The 27,279-nt window shown below is 44.6% G+C and overlaps 1 protein-coding gene across 1 annotated transcript; it reads left to right on the forward strand.

Moving 5' to 3' along the window:
• Window positions 1-236: 236 nt before the first annotated feature.
• FGF9 (fibroblast growth factor 9) lies at window positions 237-26,202 on the forward strand. Its single transcript, XM_086481821.1, has 3 exons — window positions 237-513; window positions 7,052-7,155; window positions 25,957-26,202. Exons 1-3 carry the CDS (start codon window positions 237-239, stop codon window positions 26,200-26,202), a joined length of 627 nt encoding a protein of 208 aa, XP_086337947.1.
• Window positions 26,203-27,279: the final 1,077 nt, after the last annotated feature.

A 27,279-nucleotide genomic window follows, 5' to 3' on the forward strand; every position in this document is an offset into this window, starting at 1 on the left:
TGTCAGTGTGTGAGTATAAAGTGGTGGTTTCTTAGACTAACTGGTTTGACCTTGAACCTGTACCAGTCAAAACAGAATATTACTTTTATTTATGCATTTAATGGATTGAAGAAAGAACATTTTCTCTGTAACTGCGCTAGGGAGGGGAGAGGAGTGGAATATACCTAATCTTATATCTCCTGGGTTTGGCACCATCATTATTGTTTATTCTTATTCTCTAAAAGCAGAATCTTCTGATGGCTCCCTTAGGTGAAGTTGGGAACTATTTCGGTGTGCAGGATGCAGTACCCTTTGGGAATGTGCCCGTTTTGCCGGTGGATAGTCCGGTTTTGTTAAGTGACCACCTGGGTCAGTCTGAGGCAGGTGGGCTACCCAGGGGGCCTGCGGTCACGGACTTGGACCATTTAAAGGGGATCCTCAGGCGGAGGCAGCTATACTGCAGGACTGGATTTCATTTAGAAATCTTCCCCAATGGTACTATCCAGGGAACCAGGCAAGACCACAGCAGATTTGGTAGGTATTATCCTTAACCCTTTAGTGGTCATGTGATGAAATAATGGGGCAGAACTGCGGGCGGGGGGACAGCGGGGGGTGCGAGGCGGACGGGGAGGGGGGTTTGTGCCGATGGCTGATCCGCCGAGGGAAAAAATGAACGTCTCCGCGATTGCAGATGTACACACGCGGCACCACCGCGGCGGAGCAGGAGCCCTCGCCGAAGTCGCCGGGTGTTTGGTAGCGATGTTTGTGTAGCCCCAAGTTCTGCTTAAGAGCAGACCCGTACTGGGAGGTGGTGGTGGTGGCGGTGGTGGAATTTTTGCTCGGGACGTTTCTGCGGAATGTTTTGATTTCGCGAGTTTAAAGGGGCTTTAATCATTAACCACTACAATTTAAAATTCACCGAGTTTCCTGAAGGGAGTGGCTGTCGTCCTGTACGCAAATTAACGAGGGCTTTTCTTTCGTTTTCTCTGCCGCTTACCTGCCCTAGTAACTGCCTCGAATTGCAAATCCAGCCGCTTTCGCTTCTCGGCGAGGATTCACCGGCAGCGCCCGCGGATCCGCAGCGGGTCTCGCCGCCCGCCCGCAGCCGTGGGGCGCTGCCGGTGCCCGGCCCCCCGGGCAGGAGGGAGCGCAGGTGGGGGCCGTGCTCACCCGTTACCCGCCGGGAAGCCTGCACCAAACTCGGCCTTTCCCCAGCTGTGTGGCGTGTCGAGCTGGCAGGGAATTTGAAAGAGCATTCCCTGGATTTCATTTCCAGGGGACGCTATTTGTGACTCAGCAGCGAGGGCTGGAGGGCTCATGGCTTCGGCCACTGTGAAGAACCTGGGCATGCACACACACACATGCACACACACATGCACACGCGAGTGAAGTGGGCCTGGAGCTTCTTTGCTGCCAGGGAGATTGTTAAAGGCCCGGCGGAATGAATGTACAAAAGTAACTAAAACAGTCTGGATGATCTGATTCTTTGGTGGTTTTTTGGTTTTTTTTTTTAAGGAGGGGTGAGGAAAATATGCCAGGTTAGCTCGCCAGTCTCCCAGCTGTTGGAAGGAGTTAACTTGTGAGGGAACCAACCTGACAGCACTTAAATTCGGTCGTAAAAACAAAGTCCTGTGGTTGTTTTTTTTTTTTTCTCTGTTCGTATTTTAATACCAGATGTTGAACGATATCTAAACTGTATTTTATTGCTTTGTGAAGCTGTTTAGATAATGCCGGTGTTGTAGGAGATGATCTCCAAAGGGCGCAGAAGGGAAGGGGCGGAGGGGGAGGGGGCTGAGGCTGGCATGGTCGCAGGTTTATCCTCCATCCCCCTCCAGCCGCGGTTCCCTGACACTCTCACGCTGCTTCCAAGCTCTGCCTCCCTCCCACGCCGCCCGCCCGCCCGGGGTCCCCGTGGAGAGGGGAAAAGGGGATGGGGGGTGGGGGAGCGAGCGTCGCGGCTCTCCCGGGGGCGCAACATCCACGCTTTGCTGGCGAGAGAAAGTGCGGAAAGTGTTTTAGGCAGCCACGCAGTGCGGGGAGTGGGGGAACGGTGCATCTAGGCGTTTTCCTTGGCACAGGCAGATGCCGTGCGTAGCTGCGGACCTACAGCCGCAGCCGCAGGTTTGCCCCTGCCCGCTGCGGGCGCGGTGCGGTGCGGGGACGGCGGCAGGTGTAGGGCGGCCGCGCCGCTGCGCGCACCGGCAGCCGGGGCTGCAGGGGGCCGGCAGCCCGCGGGGCCCCGCCGCCCCCGGAGGAGGGCCGCCAGCTGTTCCCTTCGCAAGGCGGCGGTGACCACAGTATTCGCGGCGTCTATTTTTAAAAATGGCTTTCCAGCCGCCGTTGTAGGAAGCTGACAATTCCGAGGGGCAGCTCCTCCAGCCCTTGCAGCGCCTTGGCTTTAAATAGGTTTTTTTTTTTTTCTTTCTCGGTTTGATCGTCCTCTCCTCCCCAGGATGCACCCTCAGGATAACTTTTCTCCCATGGAGTGCGCCGGTGATGCCCCTGCTAGGTCCGGGGTCGGGCAGACCGGGCACGGCAAAAGCCATGGGATGCGTCTGGGCTCCCGGCTTATTTGGGGGCGGGGAGGGGATCTCGGTGCTTTTGTATCGGTGCCGTGACATTGCTGTTGTGTTTGCCGGGAGGTCACTAGCAGATGCTATTTAGGTTTTGGTGATTGTGAAGTCTGATGATCCTAGGAAGGTCTGCATCCCAACTCGGGAGCCGCCCGGGGGAGAGCGGGCTAACTTGCTTTCCTCTGAGCGTGTGCGGGAAACCTGCGTTTGCGTGTGTGGATGTGGGGGGACAAGTCAGAAGGAAGTTTTCCTGCAGGAATAAGAAGGACAAAGAGAAAACCCCGGGGACTGCGCGTAAACCCCTCTCTGGGCTCTGCCCTGTGGGAATCCCCCTCCCCGCACACACACACGCACACACCTCTGGAGAGACATCAGATAAGAGTAATTCTTTTGTGATGCTATGTTGGATGTGTGCCTACTGCATACAATAAACCGAGCCATATTGTGTGTCTATACTCGCCCGGTTCTGGGAGCCCTGACATTTCGCAATTCCTGCAGCAAGATGTCCATCTCTAAAAGAAAAGCTCCCCAGGAGAGCCCGGCTCGGTCCCCCCCGTAATGCGATCTCAGGTGATCAAAGCCTTCTCTCTCCTGGGTCACAAAAGAAAAAAATTTTTTTTTTGATGCAGTCTCCTTTAGTCTAGGGCATTGCTAGACAGTAGAGTCATTGTAAATTCAGGAACTCTGTAACAGCGGAGAGGCGTGCCTCTGTGCGTCAGCACAAGTACTGCATGCACAGCATTAAAAAAATAGGAGCATGCAGGAAAAGGGAAAAAAAAAAAAAAAAAAAAAGCTCGTCAGCAGGTGACCTCCGCTCCCCGGGACCTGCTGCTACAAGGAACCGCTGCGTTCATCATCTGCGGGAGCCGCGCAGCCGCCTGCCCTCCCGCCTCTCCACCTCGCCCTGCCCGCTCCGGCGAAGCGGGTTCGGCGCCGGGGAGGGCGCGGGGGGCGGCTCCGCTGCGGGGGACGGGGACCCTGCGGCCGCCCGCCCCTTCTGCTGCTGGATGCGGAGGGCCGGGGCTGCCCCCCCCCCGCGCCCTGCTGTCTCCGGGGAAAGCCGGCAGACCGGGGCGGGGGGTGGGGGTGTGATGCATGCGGAGGGCTCTGATCCTCTCAGGAGTGGAAAATGGGGGCCAGGTTTTAAGGGGAGGGAAGGGCATCGAGCAGCCCCCGCAGTCTCCCCCGCTATTGAGCGTTGCAGAGGGGAGGGGATGCGGGGCGGCTGCTGGGGCGGGAGGGGTGGGGGGGGAAGGCAAGGGCGCTGTAAGAGCCTGAAACTGAAGCAGGGCCCTGCTGCCTCCTGGGGGGCTGTGGTTGTCTGCGCTCCCGTCTCTTAATTGGCATCATGTGGGGGAGCGGGCGGAGCGGTGACAGCTGCGACAGGCGGGACGCATCCCGGCGGAGCGCTCTGGTCGGCCCAGCGCCGCAGCCCCGGCCGGTGGCGGGGGCAGGGGGGACGCCGGGGAAGCCCCTGCCCTCGCCCCATCACCGGGCTGACCTCCCGGCAGCTTCTTAGCCGCGAAGGGCTCTGCTTTCCTCGCCCCTCTGGCTGCATGACCGCTTGCGAAATGCAGGGCAGCGCAGCTCCAGCGACCTGCGCTCTGCCTGCGGGTCCTCCGCCGTTTCCCCTCTCGCTGCTGCTGCCCCGCGAAGTCGTACAAAGAAGCGGCTGGCAGAGGTGCTTATTTGCTGTATTGGTAGGTGGTGTGTCAGGGTGCTAAGTGGAAGAGAAACTGCTTCAATCCAGCAATACAAAGAGAGCCTATATGTTGCCAAAGATGAAAATGTCCAACACAGAGATGTGTAGTTGCAGGGATGTTCATTGCTTAAAGACAAGGCAAACTCTTCTGCAAGTCTGTTCTTCACCAGTGCTAAACTGGATAGAAGTTAAAATTTCACTTTGTGTGGACGACCCACCTCCTCTCTGCCGTGGGCCTGGCGGGAGAGCAGGACTGGCCTTCATGGGCGAGCTGGTGTCCTGCTGCCATTCAACATGGTCAAACTTGGATCATGTGGGAGAAGGTGTGTGAAGGGCTGATGTGGATGTGTAAGGAATAACTTGCCCCGAAACTTTCTTCCTAATGTCTTTGTGGAGGAGCAGGTCTTTGCCTTGAAGTGGTTTCATTAAAGAACATGCTCAGTGTCTGACAAGAAGATACTCAGCATCCCATGTACTGAGACAGTTATTTCCACTCTCCTTATCTTCTCTTTCCCATTTTAGATAGAAACAGGGCCCTAGCTTTTAAAGTTTGCAGCTGCCCTGATTTTCTTTTGGTCCAGCCTCATTTTGAAGAGGAATATCTATTTTAATATCTGGTTCAGGTCCTAAGTACTATCTGTATATTACAGAAACTATACAGTGGAAATATTCACAGGAGTGTTGGGCCAAATCATGCAATCCTTAAACTGGCAAGACTTGTGTAAGGCTGCATGCTTGGCCCCAGATAATCTCTTGAAGGACTTAACAGCATGGCACATAAAACTTGTTGTGAATAGGCTTTCGAATACTTCAAATGAAGAAGGCTCTCTTCTGATCTCAGATATGTGGATGCTTTTTGCCAAGTACCTTAAAGTCATGTTCTGCTTTTACAACGGGATGTGACAGTGCTTTTTTGTTCATTTGACACGCAAGCAGCATGCACCCAAATATTTGAAATGAGGGTAGCAATCAAAGTCTACATGTATACTGATGTGAAAAATGCCAGACTTACTAACTTAGCTGTAGTATGGTATAATACAAACTTAAGATTTAACCTCAGTTAAAATTGCTTGGTAATATGACAGTTTGGCAAAAGCTTTACAGAAAAAGCCTTCATAAGAAATCTGGAAGTATTGTATGTGTATGTCCATATATAATGGGAATGTTTAAACTGTTTCAATGGATCGATTGTGTCTGAGATACTATGTATGCCAGATAAACAACATGCTACCAGTTTTTATTCCTTAAAAAAAATCCACAGTTATTAAATATTTCCTCCCAGTATTTTTTATTTGTGCATATGTAGAGAACAATTTAAGATGCCCAGGCCCTAAAACAGGGTTATCAAAACAATGAGACTATGGAGTTTGTAGTACTGAATAATATATAAGGTAATGATCAATAGTCCCTTACAGGGAATACATTTCATCTTTGCGTTAGCTTGGCTATAAATTTTCCCTATTGGCTTCAACTTGTGCTTTGTTAGATTTATGTGATTCATGTCTGTTATTGATTAGTGCACAACTATTTTGTCAGAGATGCCAAATTAATTGTTCAAAAAATCCATGAAAGTGCTTTTTTATTGGCCACATGAGGCTCAACACATACTATACTGTTATTTTATTATTTCATGTAAATATAGTTTCCAATAAGCTTTAAAAATAGTTACACAGTGTGCTTAGATGTGAAAATTCACAAAATATATTGAAAATTCTACTCTGTGCTTTATTTTGTGGCTCAGAAAGGAGCGTAACGCAGCAGTGTGCTTCTGAACATTGCTGGGTAACTCCTGTGAGATCATTACAGTCTTACACGAGTGCTCTCAAATAGGAAGCAATTTCCATTTCTTCCACAAGGCTTCTAGGTTTATGCAGGGTTTGGCTGGTTGCATCCTCATTGAAGAGGTAAGCAATTTGCAGGGAAGGCTGCCAAAAAAACCCCAAACCCTCAGAACCAGAGGAGCTGATATTTGATACAGATACTTGCTGTACCGTGCACATTGATGCTGAACCTATGAGCTCTGCGGAAGCAGTGCTTCTCTGCAAAATGTCCTTATCTCTAGCGCACAAATGTCTGAGCGATCTTGCTGTTGCGTGCACGGGAGGACTTAATAATTCATACACTATTACTTAGGTTTAGAATATTTTAGTTTTTGAATTTGAGATGAATAAAAAATAACACACCAGAGAGAATGATTGCTATCTAGACAGAAATGTATGAGACTCTGGCCTGTACTAAGGATTTTCAGTTCTCAAGCCTCTGGAAGATCATACTGTGAGTAAATCTTTCCCCATATTCCCAATTCATTGGTGCCTGGATGTAGATCTTTTGGTTCCATGTGTAATGTTGTTTTTATCTCACAATTCTGATTCAAATGTATTTTTTCAGAATTTATTTTCCAAGACAAATTTCATAGGTTGTTTAATACTGCTAATTTTGGCAATCTTAAAAACTTGTCTTCTTTTCTTTGTATTATTTGTTGTGCAAATCAGAATATGACTGAACTTTAGATATGTGTTTAGAAATGATGAGAAAGATTGAGAGTAATCTTTAAATTTGTTATGTTAATGCTGCCTGCAATGCATCATTTTATCAGAGACTCAAAGGGCTTCACTATTCAAATATCGTACTTTAAGATATATTAATTTGTTCTTTATCTTTCTCCAAACAACTCTGAGAATGGGAAAACACTTTTGAAAATAGCTGCTTGTCACTCAGGGATCAGTCACATCTGAAAAAGAAGTATCTTTCAATGGAAACAATATGTACATTGTCTGTTTTTTCCTGCATTTTATAGGTATACTGGAATTTATCAGTATAGCAGTGGGCTTGGTCAGCATCCGAGGAGTTGACAGTGGACTCTACCTTGGAATGAATGAGAAAGGAGAATTGTATGGCTCGGTAAGTTCCCGCTAGCCTTGGGCAGTCATGATCTTTACATTCTGTGGGAAAATACTTGCTAGCTTCTACAAGCCCCTGTTGCACTTGATGCTGTATGAGCACTGTTTCTGCTCTAAATATTTTGCAGTCTAACTTGAAACAAGACCCTGTGGGTGGTATAACGAGTACAGGAGAGGGAAAAGGTGACAAAATCAGCAACGAGTAATAATGCAGATGGACGACAATTTATAAACAAGCAATGGAATGACTGATGGCCAGAGCTGGTCACTGAAGACTAAAGGATATACTGTAAGATTTGTAAACGTGTCCTTTCAGTAGAGACCTAAAACGAGACAAAGTCACTGCCTTTTGTGTATAGGCAGAGAGCTTTCTAGGAAATGACAAAAGAGGGGGAGGTAAAGGGTGCTATATGTGGATGAGAAGATCAGAAATGGGAGTGGATACAAGTTATAGAAAGTATAGGAATGAGGGCAAGAGGCTTGGTGGTCTTGCCTTGAAAGTTCAGCTGGTGCTCCCTGAGGGATGGCAGCAGGAGTGAGTAACTGGTGTGAGGGAGGAGTAACACTTGGTATTTCAGATGTGGGAGTTAGTCTGGTTTGCCAGCCTATCTGCAGCTGGCGGGTAACTGTTCTCATCAACATGGGCTGTCTTTGTGTGTGTGTGCGTGTGCAATGTGATCCTTATCTGGGAATACTTGAGACATGTGATGTACACTGGGGTTCATGCCCTGGGTAGATCGTGGGCAGGGGGAATCTGAAGTCACGCAGGTAACTCCCCAAACAGTAGAAGGCAACCTCTTCTAGCAGTAAGGTATCAACCTCTGAAGTTGACAAGGGCTAGAGAAGCAGTTGTATTTGAAGAAGAAGATGTCAGGCTTGAAGGGTAAGCAAATGTGTAAAGTGAAGGGAGGCTGTTCACTGGGGTTTGTGAGAAGTGTGAGGAGAAGATGATAATGGTCCACTGATGGTGTAACTGTTGCAAAGAGAGAATTGAAAAGGAGTTAAAGTGACAGAGTGTAGCTTGCTTGGGTGTAGCTGAAAATACCTCTGTCGGAGGGGAGTAATGGTAACTAGGGAAAAGGTGGGGAGGGAACTGAGTGGGACAGCAGTGAGAGTGGGGGGAAACACGAGAAGATGGTGTTGAGTGGGCAGGTGAAAACAGAAGGAGTAAGAGGGAAGTCCAGCTTCCATATATGTGATCCATGGAGGAGTGTGAAGAAGCAAGACCAGGAAGGTCCAGCAGAAGTGGTTTTATAGGGGTGTGTCCAGGTTCACGATGCCTTTCTGGTAATATTTTGTGTGAAAGGGGAAGGGAACTGTCTCCTTAGCAAAGAGCAGGCTAGTGGAGGAGGACAGAAGGTGCAGATCATGACAGTGTATGTCTGAGGCAGAAAAAAGAAGTGGTAGAATGAGGGGAAAGGCTGGGATGGAGAATGTGTGGACATGGGAGAAGGGGAGATGCAGAAATGGTGAGAACTGGTGAAAGGCCAAGGAAAAGGGATTTCACATAAGTGGCAATATGGAGGAGGAAAAGGTTGGAAGGATGCAGAGGAAGAGAAAAAGGGAAAGGGTGCAATGACAGATGTAAACAAGTTGCCTGTGAGGAGTGAGTAAGTTGTTAAGTCACAATTCTTAAGCAGCTGAATGGGATAAAGAACTGGCAAAGCTGTGAGTTACTTTTATGGTTCAGTTAGGCAGCAAAAAGGCAGAACAACAACAGTAATATGAATCAGTAATGTTGATAATTATCAGTAAGAGTAATCGTTTAAACAGATAAACATAATGAATCAGTTAATCTACACTTCACATACTCAAAAAAAGAAAATGTGGTTATTGGTAGAGCTTAAATGCATAGACTTGGGAAAGCGAATGTTACATCACTTTTCTGTTCAATTTATAATTTGTGTTTGCAATACGTTTGACTGTCAGAGTGAATTACTCAAAACATTCTTTGCTGAACAAATATGCACAAGAAATTCGTTGTAAATTACTAAGTTCACTGCATTAATAAAATAATTGTTCCAAGAACAGCAGTTCTAAAGGAGCCTGCTTTTGTAGGGGTTTGTGTCTCACAGTCCAAGATGTGGGTCTCCCTGACCTTCTGTCCCTGCAGTAACACAAATTCCCCAGCCTTTTGTGTTTCTTGCATGGAGAAAGAGACAGTGTTAGCTGTCCATGCTCACTGGATTGTCAGTTTGCAGGGATTACATAGCTCACCGCTCCCAAGTGGGATATGCAGATGATTTCTCTTCTTTACCCTGCCTCTGATTAGTTGCAAAACTGATAGGAACTTAATTTTCTTGAAGACCTTTGCCTCCTGACTGAAACTGGTTGAAAAGCTAAGGAAGGACAGACAGGCAGGCAGATGGATGTACAATATAATTGGATAACCTCTTTTCCCTAAGAAATGACGCTAAAAATAAGAAGCCATTCATAATGGAGAACTGGCGATCTACAGGGCCAGAATGCAAAGTTCAGGTTAAAATCTGATGGATGATATGGCTTATTGTCAGCCTGCAGAGATGGGACGTACTAAAGAGTGATGGTAATTGAATTACATTACTTCCAATGAAATATAACCTCTAATGGCTGCTCAATGTGATGATGCTTTAAAGCCTTGTCAACACTAGCAGTCCTAGTGCCTATATTTCAGCAACTGTCAGCTTTCATAGAAACATCGAGATAAGCAGGCCTCAGACCAGATTTTTGTGTAGAATTGGCTGGACATTTTTAAGTGACAGTGTTTTGCTTTTGGTTTTGGTCAAATAAATGCAATTAATTGAAAATGAAGTTCTCTGATGGAATTAGATGTTTCAGTTTGAACCAGAAGCAAGGCACAATCCAGCACAGAATTATCTTTCTGGTGAGAAAGAATATCAGTTTAACTGAAATTAGTTTCGAGACTGGTAACTGATAGACTGAGGTTCAAGTTTTTTCACCTGAATTGAGTGGTCACCTGAGTTGAATTGTTCTGTAGACCCAGCAAGTTGTCATTGTGCTGCCTGTGCTCGGAGGTGGGTTCCTTTGTCTTGGTTTCTTCACTAAGGGCCCTGAATAGCATCAGCTTTGTCATGGAGCAGGTATATTTCTGAGGCTGTGAACATCTTTTTTCATCTTTTTTTTTTTTTTTTTTTTTTTTTTCCCTAAGGTGGAAAACCAGTTTCTTACGCACAACTGAATAGCAACCCAAGAAATACCTGGTCCTACTCTACATTAGCGTTGTGAATCTAAGCAGGTGTGTTTCTGCAGGCATTCAGTACTGCAGCACTTGATACTGCTGGAATAGATGCCCTGTGTCTATAACACTATCATACTTATATTTTTTCATTTGAAATATAATTTGAATATACTAGATGTGAATCAAATCAGCAACCTAAAAGACTTCTAGCCTTCTATATTTGTGTTTGAAACCTTTGGCACAGGAAGATTTTTCCCAGCATATTTGTGGTGCCGCTGGAGATGGGACATATGGCAAAGCAGAGCAGCCAGGTTGGGTGATCACTGCCAGTTTTCATGAAAGGCAACAGTAAAGGCAGTTTCAGTGTATCTTGGTTCAGACATGTTCCTCTTGGCCTTCTCAAAGTGCTGCTTTCCTCCTAAATTAGCTGCCTGACAAACTCTTCCCAACTTGCCACCGTTATAGAGGGCAGTTCTTACTGCATCTTCTGGTTAAAAGAGCAGGGTGACTCTCATGCTGCTCTTGGACAGCAACGTGTAACATAGGATGGCTGTTCTCAAGTTCCTTCTCATCCCATGGATTTAGCCAGGGAAAGCTGGAGATATAGGTATGTGGTACTGCAGAGAAGTCAGTGGTAGCTACGTAGTGATGTCTTGGAGACTGGTTGGTGACAGTAACTTTCCCTTGCGTCTTGCTCTGTTCCTGATCTCCTTTTACCTTGCCTTCCCCTTGCAGCCTGCAGCTATGACTCATCATGTTTCACAACAGTTACCGTGCTTGTCACTGGAGAGGAGGAAAATCCAAACTACAGATAGGACCGAAAGGGTATTGAGATGAGACATGAAGACCTTTTTCCTTCCCGAGTGCCAAATGACTCTTGCCAACATCTCTGGCAAGAGTGTTAGCAAATGTATCATAGCTGTGCTCCTTGGTGCCACGCCATGGAGTGAGGGAGGTCTTTCTGATCAGTCCCACAACCTCATGTCTTCAGTCTGTCCCCACCCTCGCACTGCTCTGCACTGCTGCCCTTGGGAATATCAACAGTTGGCACCCACATGGCAGGCAGTGATGAGCACTGACACCATGGGGTGCCCATAGTTTGCACTGCAGGTTGTCCTCTGAAGCAGTTCTGTGCTACCTCGAGCACAACAGGACCATGGGACATACTTGCCTCAGCTGCCCTCACTGTCCTGGGCTCTCCTGCAGTAGAGCGCTGTGCTACATCCTGCTGCTGGCATCCATGCCCCACTGATCTCCCATGGACACAGAGCTGCCCCACTGCTCTTCTCAGACTAGGTGTAAGGAAGAAATTTTTTATGGTGAGGGTGGTAAAACACTGGAACAGGTTGCCCAGAGGGGTGGTAGAAGCCCCATCCCTGGAAAGTTCAAGGCCAGGTTGGATGGGGCTCTGAGCAACCTGATCTAGTTGAAGATGTCCCTGCTTATTGTAGGGGGCTTGGACTAGATGACCTTTAAACATCCTTTCCAGCTCAAACCATTCTATGTTCTGTGAAACGCTGGTGTCTCCACTGCTCGTTGTGTCCTTGGCAGGTGGCAAAGGCATCTTGGGTTGGATGCTCAGGAGGAAAATTGGGAGTTGGAAGATCTGGAGTAGCTACAAGGGGAGCTGTGCAGGAGGGAAGAAGAAGGCAGGAGTGGAGATGGTAGAATTGTTAGGGGAGGGGGAGAGGGCTAGAAGCTCTTGGAAAGAGAGGAGGGTAGAGAGAGACTTCATGTGCCGACAGAGCCAAAGAGCCCAGATCTGGAGCCAGGGAGGGAGGCTCCTCACCTCTGGATTTCAGACTTTCAGGGTGTGCACAGCAAAGTGAGATTTAGGACTGCTTTGTAACAGGGTAATAAATTGCTCTCCTTTGACAAATTAACTGAAAACTTGTTTGTCCCAAAGTTTTTGGGACACTAAACCTGCCTTTTGCTCTTAAAACTACTGGGGAGAGGGTGGAGGAGGAGAAAGAGAGAGAGTACTGTCCTTGAAGAAACATGTTTTCCCAGTAAGTGTGCGGGGAGGTGACGATATGCCTCTTTATTGTCCCAGCAGGGCTGCACCTGCAGTGTTTTGTGCTTTTATTTGCGTCCCCACAGTCCTGGAAGGACTATGCAGCTACAAAGACATGTGAACAGAATATTTTTTTACAAAAACGGGACAATTTCTCATAGTTTACTGAAAATTGCTTGGTGTAGGTAAGGATTCATTTTGCTGTGTTCTAAAAATATCTTTTATGTTCCCGTGCAAATAAGGGAAGGGAATTGTTCAGCCCTTCAGATGGTAGGTCAAGGTGCACGGAAACAACCTGAAGAAAAAAAAAACAGGTTGAAGGTGCATGTTGAGAACACCATTTGGGCCAAGTATATGGTCACTACAGTATCTAAAAATATGCTAGATAAATAAATTAGCCTGAAGTGTCATTCACACTTTCCTGTTAGTGTTAAACACATCTGATCTAAAGCAATTCCATATGCTTCATGTTGAAAGATTTTTTTTTTTTTTTCTTTTTTTTAAACAATCTGGATTATCTGTCTATCAGTGAACACCCAGGTGCCTGTGGCTGAGGGGAACCTGGAAACAGGACAGCTGCAGAGTACAATTTTTGCAGGGAGAATTAAATGCAATTTCCCTGACTTCTAGGCTGAGAGTGATTAAATCCCAGGGCAGATAATGGCTACAGCAGCAGGTTTTACACCCTTCTGCTTGTGTCTGAAATGAGAGTGCCTTTTGGTAAATGGTACAAATGGTGGAGAGGCAGAGGGCAGTTCCTAGGGTGGCTGAGTTGTGAGGAGTGGTCAGGCTTTCTGCACAAGCAGCATGGCTCAGGAAAACTTGGCACACCTGTGACTGAAAACCTGATGGTGTCTTTTAACAGTAACAGTGACTGGTGTCTTCCTGAGTAAATGTGGTTTAAGCAGGAGAGTTGCAAGAAGCAGGCCTAGTAGCTAGTTTGAAAAAGCAAACTTTGAGATCTGAAAAGGACCAGTTCAAAAAAGGTGCTTATGGCTCTGAATGTGAACGAAACTTGAAACTTTGTCAGAGATGCAGAAATCCCGTGGAAATGATATCCCAGCAAGGATGAAACTGCTGGGAAGGATTTGGAGACTTAAGAGACTGTGGGCGCTTGGCAGAAGGTCTGTGAGGAATGGGAGAAAGGCAGGTTGCAGAAAAGCCCATGTCTTAGAGTTGTAGAAACACGGGGGTAAAATGGAAATTGCTGCAACAAAACTCACTGGGGCCCTGAAATGTATACTAAAATATAAGGCAAAAACTTTTAAGCCATATAAATGAAAAGGGAACAGGAGTCTTTACAAACAGGGTATATTCGTGTGGGAATATAAATGCAATATAGTCTGAATGTGGCTGCTCACTGGGCTAGCCAGTATTTCTGATAGGCACCTTAGGGTAACACAGGACTGGGGGATTCCCTGTCATGTGGTGAACAAAGGGAGCAGGGGCAGCTGACACCACTAATGAAAGAAGTGGCTATTTTCCCTCTAACCATCTATCACCTCCCTTTTGCTGGCACAAGCGTTTCTGTTGCTGCCTAGTGAATTGAAGTGGGGAACAGGAAAACAATCTAGCCAAGCAGAAGGGCTGTCTTCAGCCACAGTGGTTCCCTCTCAGGTCACTGCAAGATGTGGTACAAAGGTGGGAGCAAGCCCTGGCGAGGGAGAGTTTACTTCTCTCCGAGGCAATGTAGGTGTTCTCCAGTCTTGAGTGTTTGTGGATCTCTGGCTGCATAGTTCCTGTTTGGCTGGGGGCACGACCTAGGAAGCTGGAAGTCTATCAGTCTAGCTCGAGTTGTTCTTGGGGTGTAGGACCACACTTTTAAATGAAAGAGTAGAGAAGGACCTGGAAGTATGTGCAAGATGAGTTTACTGAAGCTGGGTAAATAGTTTCAGGCAAGCCTAATATTTTATTTTTGGTAGGAATTTCTTTTTCTAGAAATGAGAAATACGGCTGTGCTAATCTGCAGGGCTGTGTTAGGTATGACCTACAGAAGAGAGCATTTGCTATAGTGGATTAAATTGGTGTTAGTGGAAGACTCACGATAGATGGTGAAAAAAGTGAAGAGAGAACAGCAATGGGGAGTGTTGAAAAGCAGTAAACTGGAGTGAAGCTATTAGTAGAATTTTTATGGATTGGTCCTTGGGCTGGTTTTATTCCCTGTTTTTATTAGGGACATTAAACATCTTGTCATAAAAAGTAGTAGTGTGTTATTGAAATTGTTGCAAAGTTGGGAAGTATTTTCGGCACAGAAGGCAGCCTTACAGGGACTTGGTGACCTGAAGTGCCCAAAATGTTTACATGTGGGGCTCAGGGAGAGCTCTATTGGTGCCACTGCACACCACACTGGTAGGATCCAGTCTAACTGCAAAGTGCAGTTGGTCACTTGTGTTGAAGAAGATGAATTTAAACCAAAACAGGTGCAGAAATGGCTTCCTGGGATGATCAGAGGGATGAAAAGACTATCAAATGAGTGTCTAAAGATCTTGTCTTATTTAGCCTGCAGAATGAAAACTGAGAGGGTCTTGGTCTCTGTAAATACATTGAGGTTTAACACCAAGGAGAGAAAAGCAGTCCTTGAAATAGAGGACAAGAATTAATTGGTTTGAATGGGTTACAAGAAAACTTAGGCTGGATCATGAGGAAGTTTCAGGTCAGGAGGAAGTGAGAGTTTGAGCTGGCCTGAGGAATTTTTGCGGGGAGGTGGCAGATGAAGCATAGATGCTTTATCTCTGCACTGTATGGTATGAAACAGCTTTGTAATTGTGGACATTTTCTTTGTGGAAGGTGTATGTCTGAGAAAAGCCCTGAAACTTTAGTTACTTGGGGAGATTTGTCTACAACCTCACCTACTTCACCTTTGCAGATAGCCTCTCTCTGAATTTGGATGGGCAGCCTTGCTGAAAGCTGGGTACTGTTAAATGGTGTTCCGCACATGTACCAGTGTGTTAGGGATGAGAGTAGACACTGCAATTCACTCAGCAAGGTGTGAAAGACTCTGTAGAAAACAAAGGTCTTTTGAGATGTGGGTACTGGTGTAGGAAGAATTGATAGGTGAATCCATACACTTAACATAGGTAATATGGGAGAAAGCTCTGTGAGAAATTGCAGCTATTGTGGTTCTTTTTAAACTAAGGCTTCAGTCTGTTTCCTAAATCAGAATTTCACAGATTATAACACCTGTTACCAAAGAGGAACACCTGCTAGTAGTGTCCTGTGGGATAGATACTACACTTTTCCTCAGGTCTTTGATTTTCCTCAGGGGACTTCATTCCAGATGCTTACTATGTCTGAAGATAACTTTATACAAGAGAAAACCCTCAGTGATCTCCTTACCTTGGTCTGCAATTCTGAGCTGAACTTGGATTCTCACTACATGCCTGGGACAGGAATGTATTAGAATATCTTCTACATAAATGATACATATGCCTCTGTGTGTGTGTGTATAAAGCTAAGCTTTGGTAAAGCAAGATCCTAACCAAACCTTATTTTAATCATAGAGTCACAGATTGGTTTGGGTTGGAAAAAAACTTCAAGATCACCTAGTTCCAACCCCCACCCCGGCAGGGACACCTTCCACTAGACCAGGTTGCTCAAAGCCCCATCCAGCCTGGCCTTGAACACTGCCAGGGAGGGGGCAGCCACAGCTTCTCTGGGCAACCTCTTCCAGTGTCTCACCACCCTTACAGTAAGGAATTTCTTTGTAATATCTAGTCGAAATTTCTTTCAGTTTGAAACCATTACCCCGGCCCTATCGCAACAGGCCTATTAAGAAGTCCCTGCCCACCTTTCCTGTAGACCCCCCTTTCAGTACTGAAAGGCCACTATAAGGTCTCCCCAGAGCCTTCTCTTCTCCAGGCTGAACAACCCCAACTCTCTCAGCCTGTCCATATAGGGAAGGTGCTCCAGCCCCGTGGTCATCTTCGTGGTCTTCCTCTGGACCCACTCGAGCAGGTCCATATCTTTCTCCTAATTAAAGTTGTCTGGAATTTTGTATTCTTACAAAAACAAGAGATTAGAGGTGCTGCTTGAGGAGGCAGCCAAGGTGATCTAACATCCTGCAGAAACCCCCTTCCAGAAAGGGCAGTCCTTGGTTTCCTATCTCCACTGTGTGCTTCTGCTTCCTTTCTTGCTACGACACCAGCACTCATCTGACCTGTCAGGGGGCTAGTTTAGGGATCTAAAGAAAGCTTGCCTTTTTTTTGGTAGGGTTGCTTCTCTGCCAGTTTAGCTCCCTAAACTGGCTTGTTGCTGTTTGGCCAAGCACTAGCACTCAGTGGGGGAATCAGCTGCAGTGTGGGATGGGTGAGGGGTTGAGTAAAGCGCTGTCAGCAGTGGGTAGTTGTTAAAGGGGCATAACTGGAAATCGCAAATCTGAGTCCTACCCAGTGAGCAAGCGTGGGGCATGTTCAGTTTGAATGTCTTCAGATTCCCTTCTTTGCAGTTGTGTAGCTCCCTAGTCGCTGCAGCCCTGAACGTTTCTGGAGCTAACCACTTTAATGATACAGAGGTGTGAAAAGGTTCAGTGTCTTCAGTTGATCTGAGAATACTGTGTTGAAGTGACATGCTAAAAGAGCATCATCAGCAATGACATACTGAGATATGCTTGGGGATTATTCACTGCATCAGATAAAGATCTGATGTGCTCTGTTTCTGACTCAGGAGCCAGTGGGATATAAACGTGGCACTCTTTCCCACTTTACCATTCATCATTTTCAAAGACAGAATAGAAAAAGTCTGCCCTGCGGGGACTTCATTAGGGATTTTGTCTAGGTTGAGATTTGCTTTGCAGTTTGAATGTGCTCAGGCTGATTTGGTGATGTGCAGTAATGCAGTTCATTTGTGTTGCATTCAAAAAGCTTAAGAAATAAATCTTGCTACAATGTAAATCCATTTCCCCCCCTTTTAGAAAGCCCTTTGTTTTTCTTTTTTCATTCCTTTTGTAAAGGCAGACCTCTGCCGTTACTTTCGATTTGAAGATCAAATTTTATATTCATGTTCCATGACTGCTGCTGAGGAAAAACTTTGCTTCTGGTATGGATGCTGCATGCTTTTGAGGTCTGGTCCAGGCTGTGCATCTTTAATCTGCTAAACTTTGCTCTTCAAATTTAACACAACTGTGGAGGTGACTGTGACTCAGGAGAAATTTTGACTTTGTTCTGTTATGGTTGAAATGCCATTGACTTCAGTGGAATTAGGATTGGACCTGCTCTTGTAAAATTAATTTTATGGTTGTCAGCAGACCCTGATCAAGATAAGAACTCTACTGTATTTGTCGATTTGAAAACCTAAATCTAGACAGGATTCCTGCCTGTGAGAGTCTGTAATCAAAAGACAGTCTTTTAACATGTAAATATTTATTGCTTTTGCATAGTAAGAGAGATTTTCAGTTGCTGATGCCTTTGTTAGGGCAGGAAACTAACTGGGGAAGACTTCAGGAAAATCCTTTGGGTCATTTTAGAGTGTGCAAATGTTGCAAAGTTTAAATAAAATCATCAGTTCTTTTTCTTTATACTTTAAGAATCTGAATTCTTCGGAAGGTCTGTGTGCTGCTGGTACCTGGTAGACCAATGACCTGATTTTTGAGCTCTTCAAGTACCAGTTCTGTTGAAGTTGTTATTATATATCTTTTTTTTTTTTTTTTTTCAGACAGGTTGACAACTTCTTTCATCAAAGCTGAAATTAACTGCATGGCTGAAGTTTGACCCATTGACATATAGGTCCATTGATGTGCATGTGTGTGTGAGGAGTAGTGGGCTCATGGAGAAGTACAGCCTCCCAGCTTCCTCCACTGTTTCCCAAAAGCTGGGTCAGCTGTATCACTGAGAACCTAAGTCAGGGCATAGCAACACCAAAGATATGTGGTGGGATGGCCTCTGGGAAAAGGAATGGGGGAAATGTCCAAAGAGTCATTTCTGGCAAGACCACTTATGAGAAATGTTTGCCCATGGAGGAGCACTGCTGTCTAAAAGGGCAAAGGTTTTTTCTTCATCAGCAGCTGTTTGAAATACTGGCCTTCCTTTGTGTCCAAAAGGGTGGGAAATTAAAGGGCTTCATTTTAAACAACTTAAACTGAATATGCAATGGACTCCTGCTGGCTAAAGATCTTGGAGTACCAACCCTTTGCTGTACTGCCCACCAAAGCACTGTAGATTTAAAAATCTCCCTGGCAATTTATTTGTTTCCAATACTCCAGTGAATGTTTGGCATTTCAGTGAGGAGGACTGGATCTTTCCAAAACACAACAAGCCTGTGATGTTTTGTTTGATGGCCCCCATCCAGAATGACAATGTGATCAGTAATGTCCCTGTCCTCTGAGCTAGTACCCAGCAGGTAGCTCTACGTAAAATCAATAACAAAATTTGGAGGCAGGCTTTTGTTCATCAGTCCTTGACCAAAGCATCTTGCTGAAAGAATAAAAAACGACACACTTTTATAGTGAACATTTTTATCACTACCTATGTATTATAATTATTTGGCCCCTGTAGCAAAGCGTTTTATGAAGGGCCCTGAGCGTTCTGCAGTTTTTATGGTGACATCTTGTAGCTGAGGATAAGGTGCCTCTCTAATGATGGATAAATCCAGTTTGGGGGGTACTCACTGAGTGTGTACCCACTTTACAATGTCTTTCAGTTTCTGAGTTTAGCTGTTCCTGCAAAGGGCAGCACTTTCTGCTGAAGGAGGGCTATCTGCTTTAACGCAGCGTTCTGTGACTGAAGAACCACAAAACAAAGTAAAGAAAATTGAAAAAACACTTTGATACTATGCTTCACCTTAGTTGTATTTAGGGAAAGCATGTTTTATTTAAAAATCCCTTATCAGTTAAAAGCTGAACTCGTATTTCAGGCTAAAGAGTATGTGTGTAGCTGTAGGATAACAGCCCTGGTTTGACATACACGTCTTTTGATAGAAGAGAATTTGTGGAGTGGGGAGCTGGGGTAGGTCAAGTTACAGCTTTCAGTAAATGTGAGCATGCCTGAAATGGTTCTTTTAGTGTCTTAAAATATTTGTTGCCTTTTTATCATTGCAAGCCCGATCCAAGTTCCATTGAAGCCGATGGGAACTTTTCTCCTGTCTTCTCTAAAAATTGGCTCCGGCCCCCATATCAGATTGCATACCACCTTGCTTTCTGATTCTTGGAAGGGTTCAGCCAAGCGTTATGAATTAGATGCTTAGATAACATTGACAACTACAGTTCTTGATTGTGCCAGGGAAACCAAAAATAAAATAGAGGTCAGAAGTGTGACTAGTAAATGGCACAGTGTGGGCCCGGTCCTGCTGGCACAGAAGGGAGGGGAACACACCTGCTTGCTTGTTTGATTTTTAAGAGTTGATTTCATCCTGGTCCTGCTCCATTGTGGTGCGGAGAAGGAAGCTCTGCAGCTTCCAGAGAAATGGTGCTGTGACAGCTTATGTGGCCTGAGGCCCATCCCTGGAGCTTTGTCATGTTTCCCAACAGCAGCATGAGCAGACCTTTGTGGATTTGGCATTACTAAAAAAGGATGGAGTCCTAACTGGTATCTCATCCTCCTGCAGCTTGTGTTAGAAAAGCTCTAAACAACCTTGGGATATCGTAGTGCTGGACCCTAGTCTGGTCCCTCCAGAGGAGGTCCATGATGGCGTGGAGAGCAAGGGAGCAGGAAAAGAGGGGCAGTGGGGCAAAGGGGAGAAGCAATGGAATCCCTGCTGCACTGACAGTCTCATGGGATTTTATTGTTGTAGTCTGCTTGATTTGTTTAGGAAGCTCTGCTTTTCTGTCACCTTCATCAGGACATGGAAGCAGCCCCATGTCCGTATCTGTGTAGCTATTGCAGCTTTTGATGGTAGCACTCCCAAGGGGACCAGGTTCTGCCGGGTCTTGGGAACTTTACAAGCTTTTTGTATGAAAGATCTTAATCTTTAAACACTCTCATAACTGTACAGCAGCAGTACAGAACAGTCATGCTTTTTTTGTAAGTGGGGGTTTATGTATAATAAAAACTTTATACAAATTAACTAGAAGTTTAGGAGGAGAAACTAAGATGAATACTCCATCTCTGTGAAAGCACAAGGTGACCTCAGGTAGGGAGAATGCAATTGCCCAGCTGTGGTTTTGCCAGGACACCTTGCCTAATTTCCCTCATCTTATAAAAAGTGTCATGGAATATGAAATGCATATGAGGGGCAGCGTGGGTGCTTGGCTATTTGCTTGGTCTCTCTTCTGGCCCTACAGGGTTTCCTGCTGTCTTTCTGAAGTGCTCGTGGAGAAGCACTGACATAAACACAAAAAACCAGTCAGCTAGTCCTTTTGGCAGACTTTTATGTTTTCTTTTTTTTTTTTTTTTTTTCCGCTATGTTCTGTCAAATTATTAAACAAAGCATTCTGAAAAAACACTGCTTGGAGAAACTGTTCAAAGAAAACTTTGTGACATTCAGCAAGTCAGACACTCAATGTGCAGGGCTTGCCTCACACTGATGTCTGACTTGGAAAGGAAAGTGGCACTGCTTGGACACTGGTGTTTGATTTTCCTTGTGGCTGGAGGTTGTCCACCCAGCCAGAGACTAACAGGCTTAGCATGGGACATCAGACAACACCGTAGCAAATGCTAAACTACACCTTTATTTATGACAACTCTGGATGAGTGTTAATTATTAGCTGAACGTGGTATGTTCTAGAGGCTGTTTGCATTACAGCATGGGAAGGGCCAACTGCATGTAAAATGTGTGTGTTTGTGTTTTCCAAAGAAAAACACTTGGAAGAGAACAGGGCACTTTTTTTGTTAGTTCTCTTCACTACATATGGAGTTTTTATTGACACTATTTAGCCATAATGAGGGATCTACATTAACGTATTTAGGAGACTATATTTAACATTACTTTGTTAAGACAGGGTGGATTAACACGGTGATAACATCCAGCAGGTATGTAGGAAGTGCTGACTACATCAAATATACTTCTTGTTTATAGTTGTTTGGACTTCTGGATTAGGTGTTTTCTTGTGAAGTGTCTCTGTTGAATCAGTGTAGCAGTTTACAAAAGAGAAAACTATGCACAGCGTAGAACAGAATAGTTTGCTAGACATGAAATGTATTTGTTGTGGTTTTAGGAATGATGGTCTGAAGAGGTTTCCTTTTGTCAGGTTACAAAATAAATCAGAGTTTTAGGATCTGTAAGGTTATTTAAAAGAAAAAAAGAACATTGACCTGTTTTATATAGATCGCTGTACTATGCTTTACTAAGCAGCACAAATGTCTCACCATTCTTTAGAGTCATGAAACCATTCTCTGGGCAGTGTATATGTGTTTTGTCTATTTTCACTTATTTCCAATTAACTGGAATTAATAAGGATATCTATTTTTAAACAAGTTGGCAAATCTTTTGTTTTGTTGGCTGTAACTATGTACTTTATTAATTTACAATCTCACTGTTAATCAATCTACCTGGAAACAGGATAACATAATTATTTTTCTCCCCGGTTAGATAGTGGAGAATGTGGGAAGGGAAACGGATTCTGGGCCTGCTAACACTGACCAGGCATTAGCAGACTTCTGAATCACAGCTGCCTTGGGTTTCTGCCCTTGTTATATGTGCATCTTTGCACAAGTCAATTATTTGAATGTTCTGAGTTAAATAACAGGTGAAAAAAACCCAGGTAAAGCATGGAAATGTAGTAAAATGAGAACCAGTCACTCTGTAGTGGAATACTCTATGAACAGTCATAGAATCATAGAACAGTTTCGGTTGGAAGAGACCTTCAAGATCATCGAGTCCAACTCATAGAAAACATGTGGTACGTGGTGCAACATCTGATTTATATAATTTTGAGGTCACTTCCTTATTTGGCCCCTGAATTAAATGATTTGATCAAGGCGGGCAGCCTCCCCTTTAACAAGAATGCAGGTTACTTTCCATAGCTGTTCCAGTTGGGTATGTTTGGTATTTGTGTCAGCCTTTGACAAAGATGTCTAGTGACATTAAGTATGGTGCAAGGAAATTGGCACTGGAAAAATGATAGAGAAGTCAGTTGCTAGAATAAAAGTCTGCAAAAATTGCTATATTCTAGGGCTAAGTCTTGCTTTTTGACTGCGCATACAGGGACTTTCTAAAAGTCATAGCCAGAAGGGGAAATGCAAGCCACTTTTGATCAGGAAACACCATCTCCTTCCTATACTGGGAGAGTTGGCTTTCAGCAAGACTTTTCCCATACTTAGCTGGTGAGGCAAGAAGGTGCTTGTTGGCAGGATCGACCAGCCTCACCACTGTGTTATGCCCATTTCTGGCTTGATTAAAGGCATGTGTGCTCAAAACATGAATGTAAGCTAGTGTTAAGTAGTGGTGTGGTAGTACATGGTTTAGTGGTGGACTTGGCAGTGCTAGGTTAACGGCTGGACTCTGATCCTAAAGGTCTTTTCCAACCTATGTGATTTCTATGATTCTACATAGATGACCATCTTAGTGGGTACTGGTTTCTGTCAATTGTGGTACTAGATGTGCCATTATTGTAAGGATCTCCCAGGGCATGGGAAGAAAGGTATGCTGGGATTTTGGTCCTCACATTATTTACAGGGCTTGATCCAAAGACGATGACACTGGTTTACTCCAGTGGCCTCTGATTACAGCCAGAATTTCTAGGTGTCCCTGCAAGGAAATGGTCCCTATTGTTAATGTCCCTATATATCTGAACCTGCATCCTGATTGCTCTGTCAAGTTCATGTTGAAGAATTTGACTACTGTCTATACATGAATTTCTGAGAATTTTGGTGAAGGACAAAAGAGATATAGCTGTGTTGTAAGAGGGTGAAAAGTAAAAACAGGAAAAACTTGTAAAATAAAGATTGAATTTGTAAGCCTGGAATCCACTGAACTCATCCAGAGCGCAGTGCAATGCAAACCCCCTTATTCAAGGTCTGCTAGTTAAGTGTACCACAGCACTGTCATGATCCATCAAACCTGCCAGATAAAGACAGGCTATTTTAAAATTTCTCCTTCAGGGCATGGGGAAGTACTGTTCTTGCAAAGATAGAAATTTATGATGGTGCTAAAAAAAATGCAGATGAAGTGAATAATTAATGAGTTCAAGACAAGACTGAAATATATTCCTAAAATGTTGCTATTTTTAGCAAGGAGTGCTTCTGCAGTGCTTGTCATGTGATCCTATTGCCTTCTGAGAGCAGGAAAACAATTTGAATTAGTTTCTCTTTCCCCATGGACCTATAGGCCCAGTGTATTATAGCCCTTAGCATCTGCTTCTGCCTTAAAGCAAACAAAGTGATTTTAAACCTCGTGCAAAATAAAACACTAATGAAAGCTATGCTTAAAGACAGTCTTTGTAGCAGCTGAATATATTTTATGATAGTTTGTACACTAAGGCTGTGCAAGGGGGCTACTGCAATGTGTGTAAATTTCAGCTGCTGCTACTGAGGTCCTGTAATACTTATTGCTGCTTCAGTTTCTGTCTGTCAAAGGGCATAGAGGCAATTATTGATAGGAGGCTGCATGATCTGGCCCACAGATAAGGATTTAATGCAAACAGATTTGTGCTTCTTTTTCCTATAACCAGTACGGAGTATTGCTGTGTTTGAGCTACTTCTCACATTAAAAATGTTATAGTCAGAGACGCTTCTAAAATAAATTGCTATATACAGCCGGCCTGTGCACATGCTTGTGTTTCCGCATGTTCTGCTCAGCTAGACCCACAGGGAGGGTAGTCTCCTGGTTGAACTGCAGGAGACGATGCGAGGGATGGGACTGCTGTCATCTTCTCTGCCACAAGCTCCTCCTGTGACTGTGCAAGCTGCAGCCACTCGGGTCCACAGAGGGACATGGCTGGTGCCATAGTGAATACTCAGGTATTTAACATCTGCAGCCTGGTCCTGTCAGGGATTTCTGCTTCCTGAGGGTGACATGGTTCCCAATATCCATCAAAGGGGAACTCAGGAGCTGCTTCCTTGCTGCCTTTCTTGCCTACTGGAGTTGCCACAGGTTGAATTTAGAAGAAACACCCAAATCCCAAGCCTTCAGGCACTGTGGAGTTTGTAGGGCTGCAGAGGGGTGCTGGCTTGTTCTCCTCGCTTGCACAGGAGTTGCTCTCCCCATGTGGGATGGTTCCTGGGTGACTCCTGTAAGGTGTGTAGGGCTGCTTAGACCTGGCTGGGACCCAAGTCCTCAACCCTGGTGGACTGCAGAGCTCTACCCTGGGACCAGCATGCTTGCCATGCAAAGCAGCAGTGAAACATCTGGGCTGAAGCACATCACTTTGGGACAGGGTTGTGAGCTGAGTCCTGAGCAGCAGAAGTGGCCACCAAGGCACATGCAGCCCCAGGGCAAGCTGCAAGCTTCAGTAATGGTGGGTTTTGGGAAGCTCCTGGCTTAAGCCATGGATGGGGGCTTCTTGGGGGCACTGGAGCTTGTACTGTGGTGTCTTGGTTGTGTTCAGGCACACGTTTACGGCTTAGATGCCATAAATGCTTTGCTGCATCTGGGCCTTGGTCTCTGTTTTCCCTTCTTTGTGTATATATCTAAAAGGACTGTTTTAACGTCTGTAAAACACATGCACAGGAGTCGATGTTGTGCAGGGCTTTGTAATAATTAGAAATCGATCCTCAATTGGAAGCTGAGTTGGTTTGATGTGAGTGCTATTCAAGTGAGAACTCCTGTTATGAAAAAATGTATTCAATTACCGTTATTTATTTATTTATTTATTTTTTGCCAGCTGAAAAGACTATTTCCAGGCATATTTTTCTCAGCTTTCCATCAGCTCACCCATGCTAGACCTCACCACCTTTTTTCCAGTCTTCTTGCTCAGTCACTTGTGTGAGTCCTTCCTAAAAGGAATCTGGTTATCAGGTGGCTGCTTTTCAAGAAGATTCTATCTATTTAGACCAAAAGGGTGTAGAGAGGTACACACAGGCTGAATAAGTGGGTGAACTGGAAGGAGTGGGAGTCTGTGACAGGAGGATCTGATGAATGGTTGATGTCTTCAGTGGGTCCCGTCAGTAGAACAGGACATGAGGACAACCCTAGTAAAGCAAGCCCGGAGGAGTTTCCTCACCTAACTTCATCTCAACACATGGGGTTTGTGCTCCTGTTTGAAGCTGTCCTGGGTTGTGGTTCTGTGATACAAATAATAAACCACACAAAGGTAGTAAATTGTATCTTTTCAAATTAATGAAATGCATCAAGTTCTCCACACAATGAAAGGACATATATATTTTAAGGCCCTAAATTGAATTACAGCCCTGCAAAACGGTTCTAGTTTTCTTTATTTATGCCTGTTTGTTCGAATGTCTGCACTCATGTCCTACACAAGTCCAGTAATGTCTTGTGAGCTGCTTGGGAATGATCAGAAATTAAAATACCTGTTTTCAGTTTTGTTGTTGCTGTTTTGATTTGGGCAACGAGGCTTTTGGAGAATCATTTTTTCTTCACATAGTTATCCACCCTTGTGACTGCTTAATGTAATACCCAGCAATACAGCTCTACTTAGTTAAAACTGGGAATATTGAAATGGTTCATTTTGCGAATTGAGCAAGGAGGTATGTATTTCAAGCTGTGAAAACAGTAATTCTTTTAAAAATAGCTTATGTTTGTGGCTATCTATCTCCTTAATGCTTTTTCTTTTCCTTCCATAGGAAAAATTAACCCAGGAGTGTGTATTCAGAGAGCAGTTTGAAGAAAACTGGTATAACACATATTCCTCAAATCTATATAAACATGTGGACACTGGAAGACGATACTACGTTGCGTTAAATAAAGATGGGACTCCAAGAGAAGGGACTAGGACTAAAAGGCATCAAAAATTTACACATTTTTTACCTAGACCAGTGGACCCTGAGAAAGTACCGGAACTATATAAGGATATTTTAAGCCAAAGTTGACAAAGACAATTCCTTCACTTGAGCCCTTAAAAAGTAACCACTATAAAGGTTTCATGCGGTGGGTTCTTATTGATTAGCTGTGTCATCACATCAGCTCCACTGTTGCCAAACTTTGTCGCATGCATAATGTATGATGGAGGCTTGGATGGAACATGCTGATTTTGTTCTGCACTTAAAGGTTTGTCCTCCTGGAGGAGAGCCTTTGCCCACTCGCTTGATTTAGTACGAGAGGGAGCGTGAGAGAGTGAGTGCGAGAGAGAGAGAGAGAGAAAGGGAGAGGATGAATGGGAGTGAGAGCGCGAGAGAGAGGAGCCAAGGGGAGGAGGAGGAGGAAGGCCTGATGCATGCTGGGGAATAGACACGCTTTTAAATTTTTGATCAGTTGTACTTTGTCATATATCAGCATAGCTGCCATACTTCGATTCATCAGGATTTTTGGCTGGTGGCCTGCTCAAGTGTACGCTGCATTTACAAAGGCATGGAGGGTGCAGTCTTACTTAAACAAGAGACTTTTCAGTTAATCACTCTCTGGGTCTCACCCCACTGAGTTTAAAGCAAAGACCTCTTAGTAAAAAAATAAAAATAAAAAGTTAAATTTATTTATAGAAATTCCAAAGGCAACATTTTATTTATTTTATATATTTATTTATTATATAGAGTTTATTTTTAATGAAATATGTACAGGCCAGATAGGCATTTTGGAAGCTTTAGGCTCTGTAAGCATTAAAATGGCAAAGGCCACTATGAACCTGTGGTAAATTCATGCAAGTAAATATAAAGGTGCATGGATAAAAAGAAAACAAAACAATAAAAAGGTAAAAATAATAATAAATTCTAGTGACCCTCATGTACTAAAGGTGACAATCTCTTTTGTGCCCGTATTATTGTACAAGTATGCACACCACTCATGACACTGAGTCCTCACTCTTCTGACTGCTTGTTTCATAGCTTACCCCCAGAGGATTAAAAAGAAAACTGGGTCTTCAACTTTTTTTATGTGTCTGTAATATTTCCTCTCTGATAAAATGACTTCTTACATCATTGTAAACTTCACAGCTGTGGAAAATATAGGGGTTG

Source organism: Leptosomus discolor, chromosome 1 (assembly GCF_034619465.1).
Source record: "Leptosomus discolor isolate bLepDis1 chromosome 1, bLepDis1.hap2, whole genome shotgun sequence".
Classification (NCBI taxonomy): Eukaryota; Metazoa; Chordata; class Aves; order Leptosomiformes; family Leptosomidae; genus Leptosomus; species Leptosomus discolor.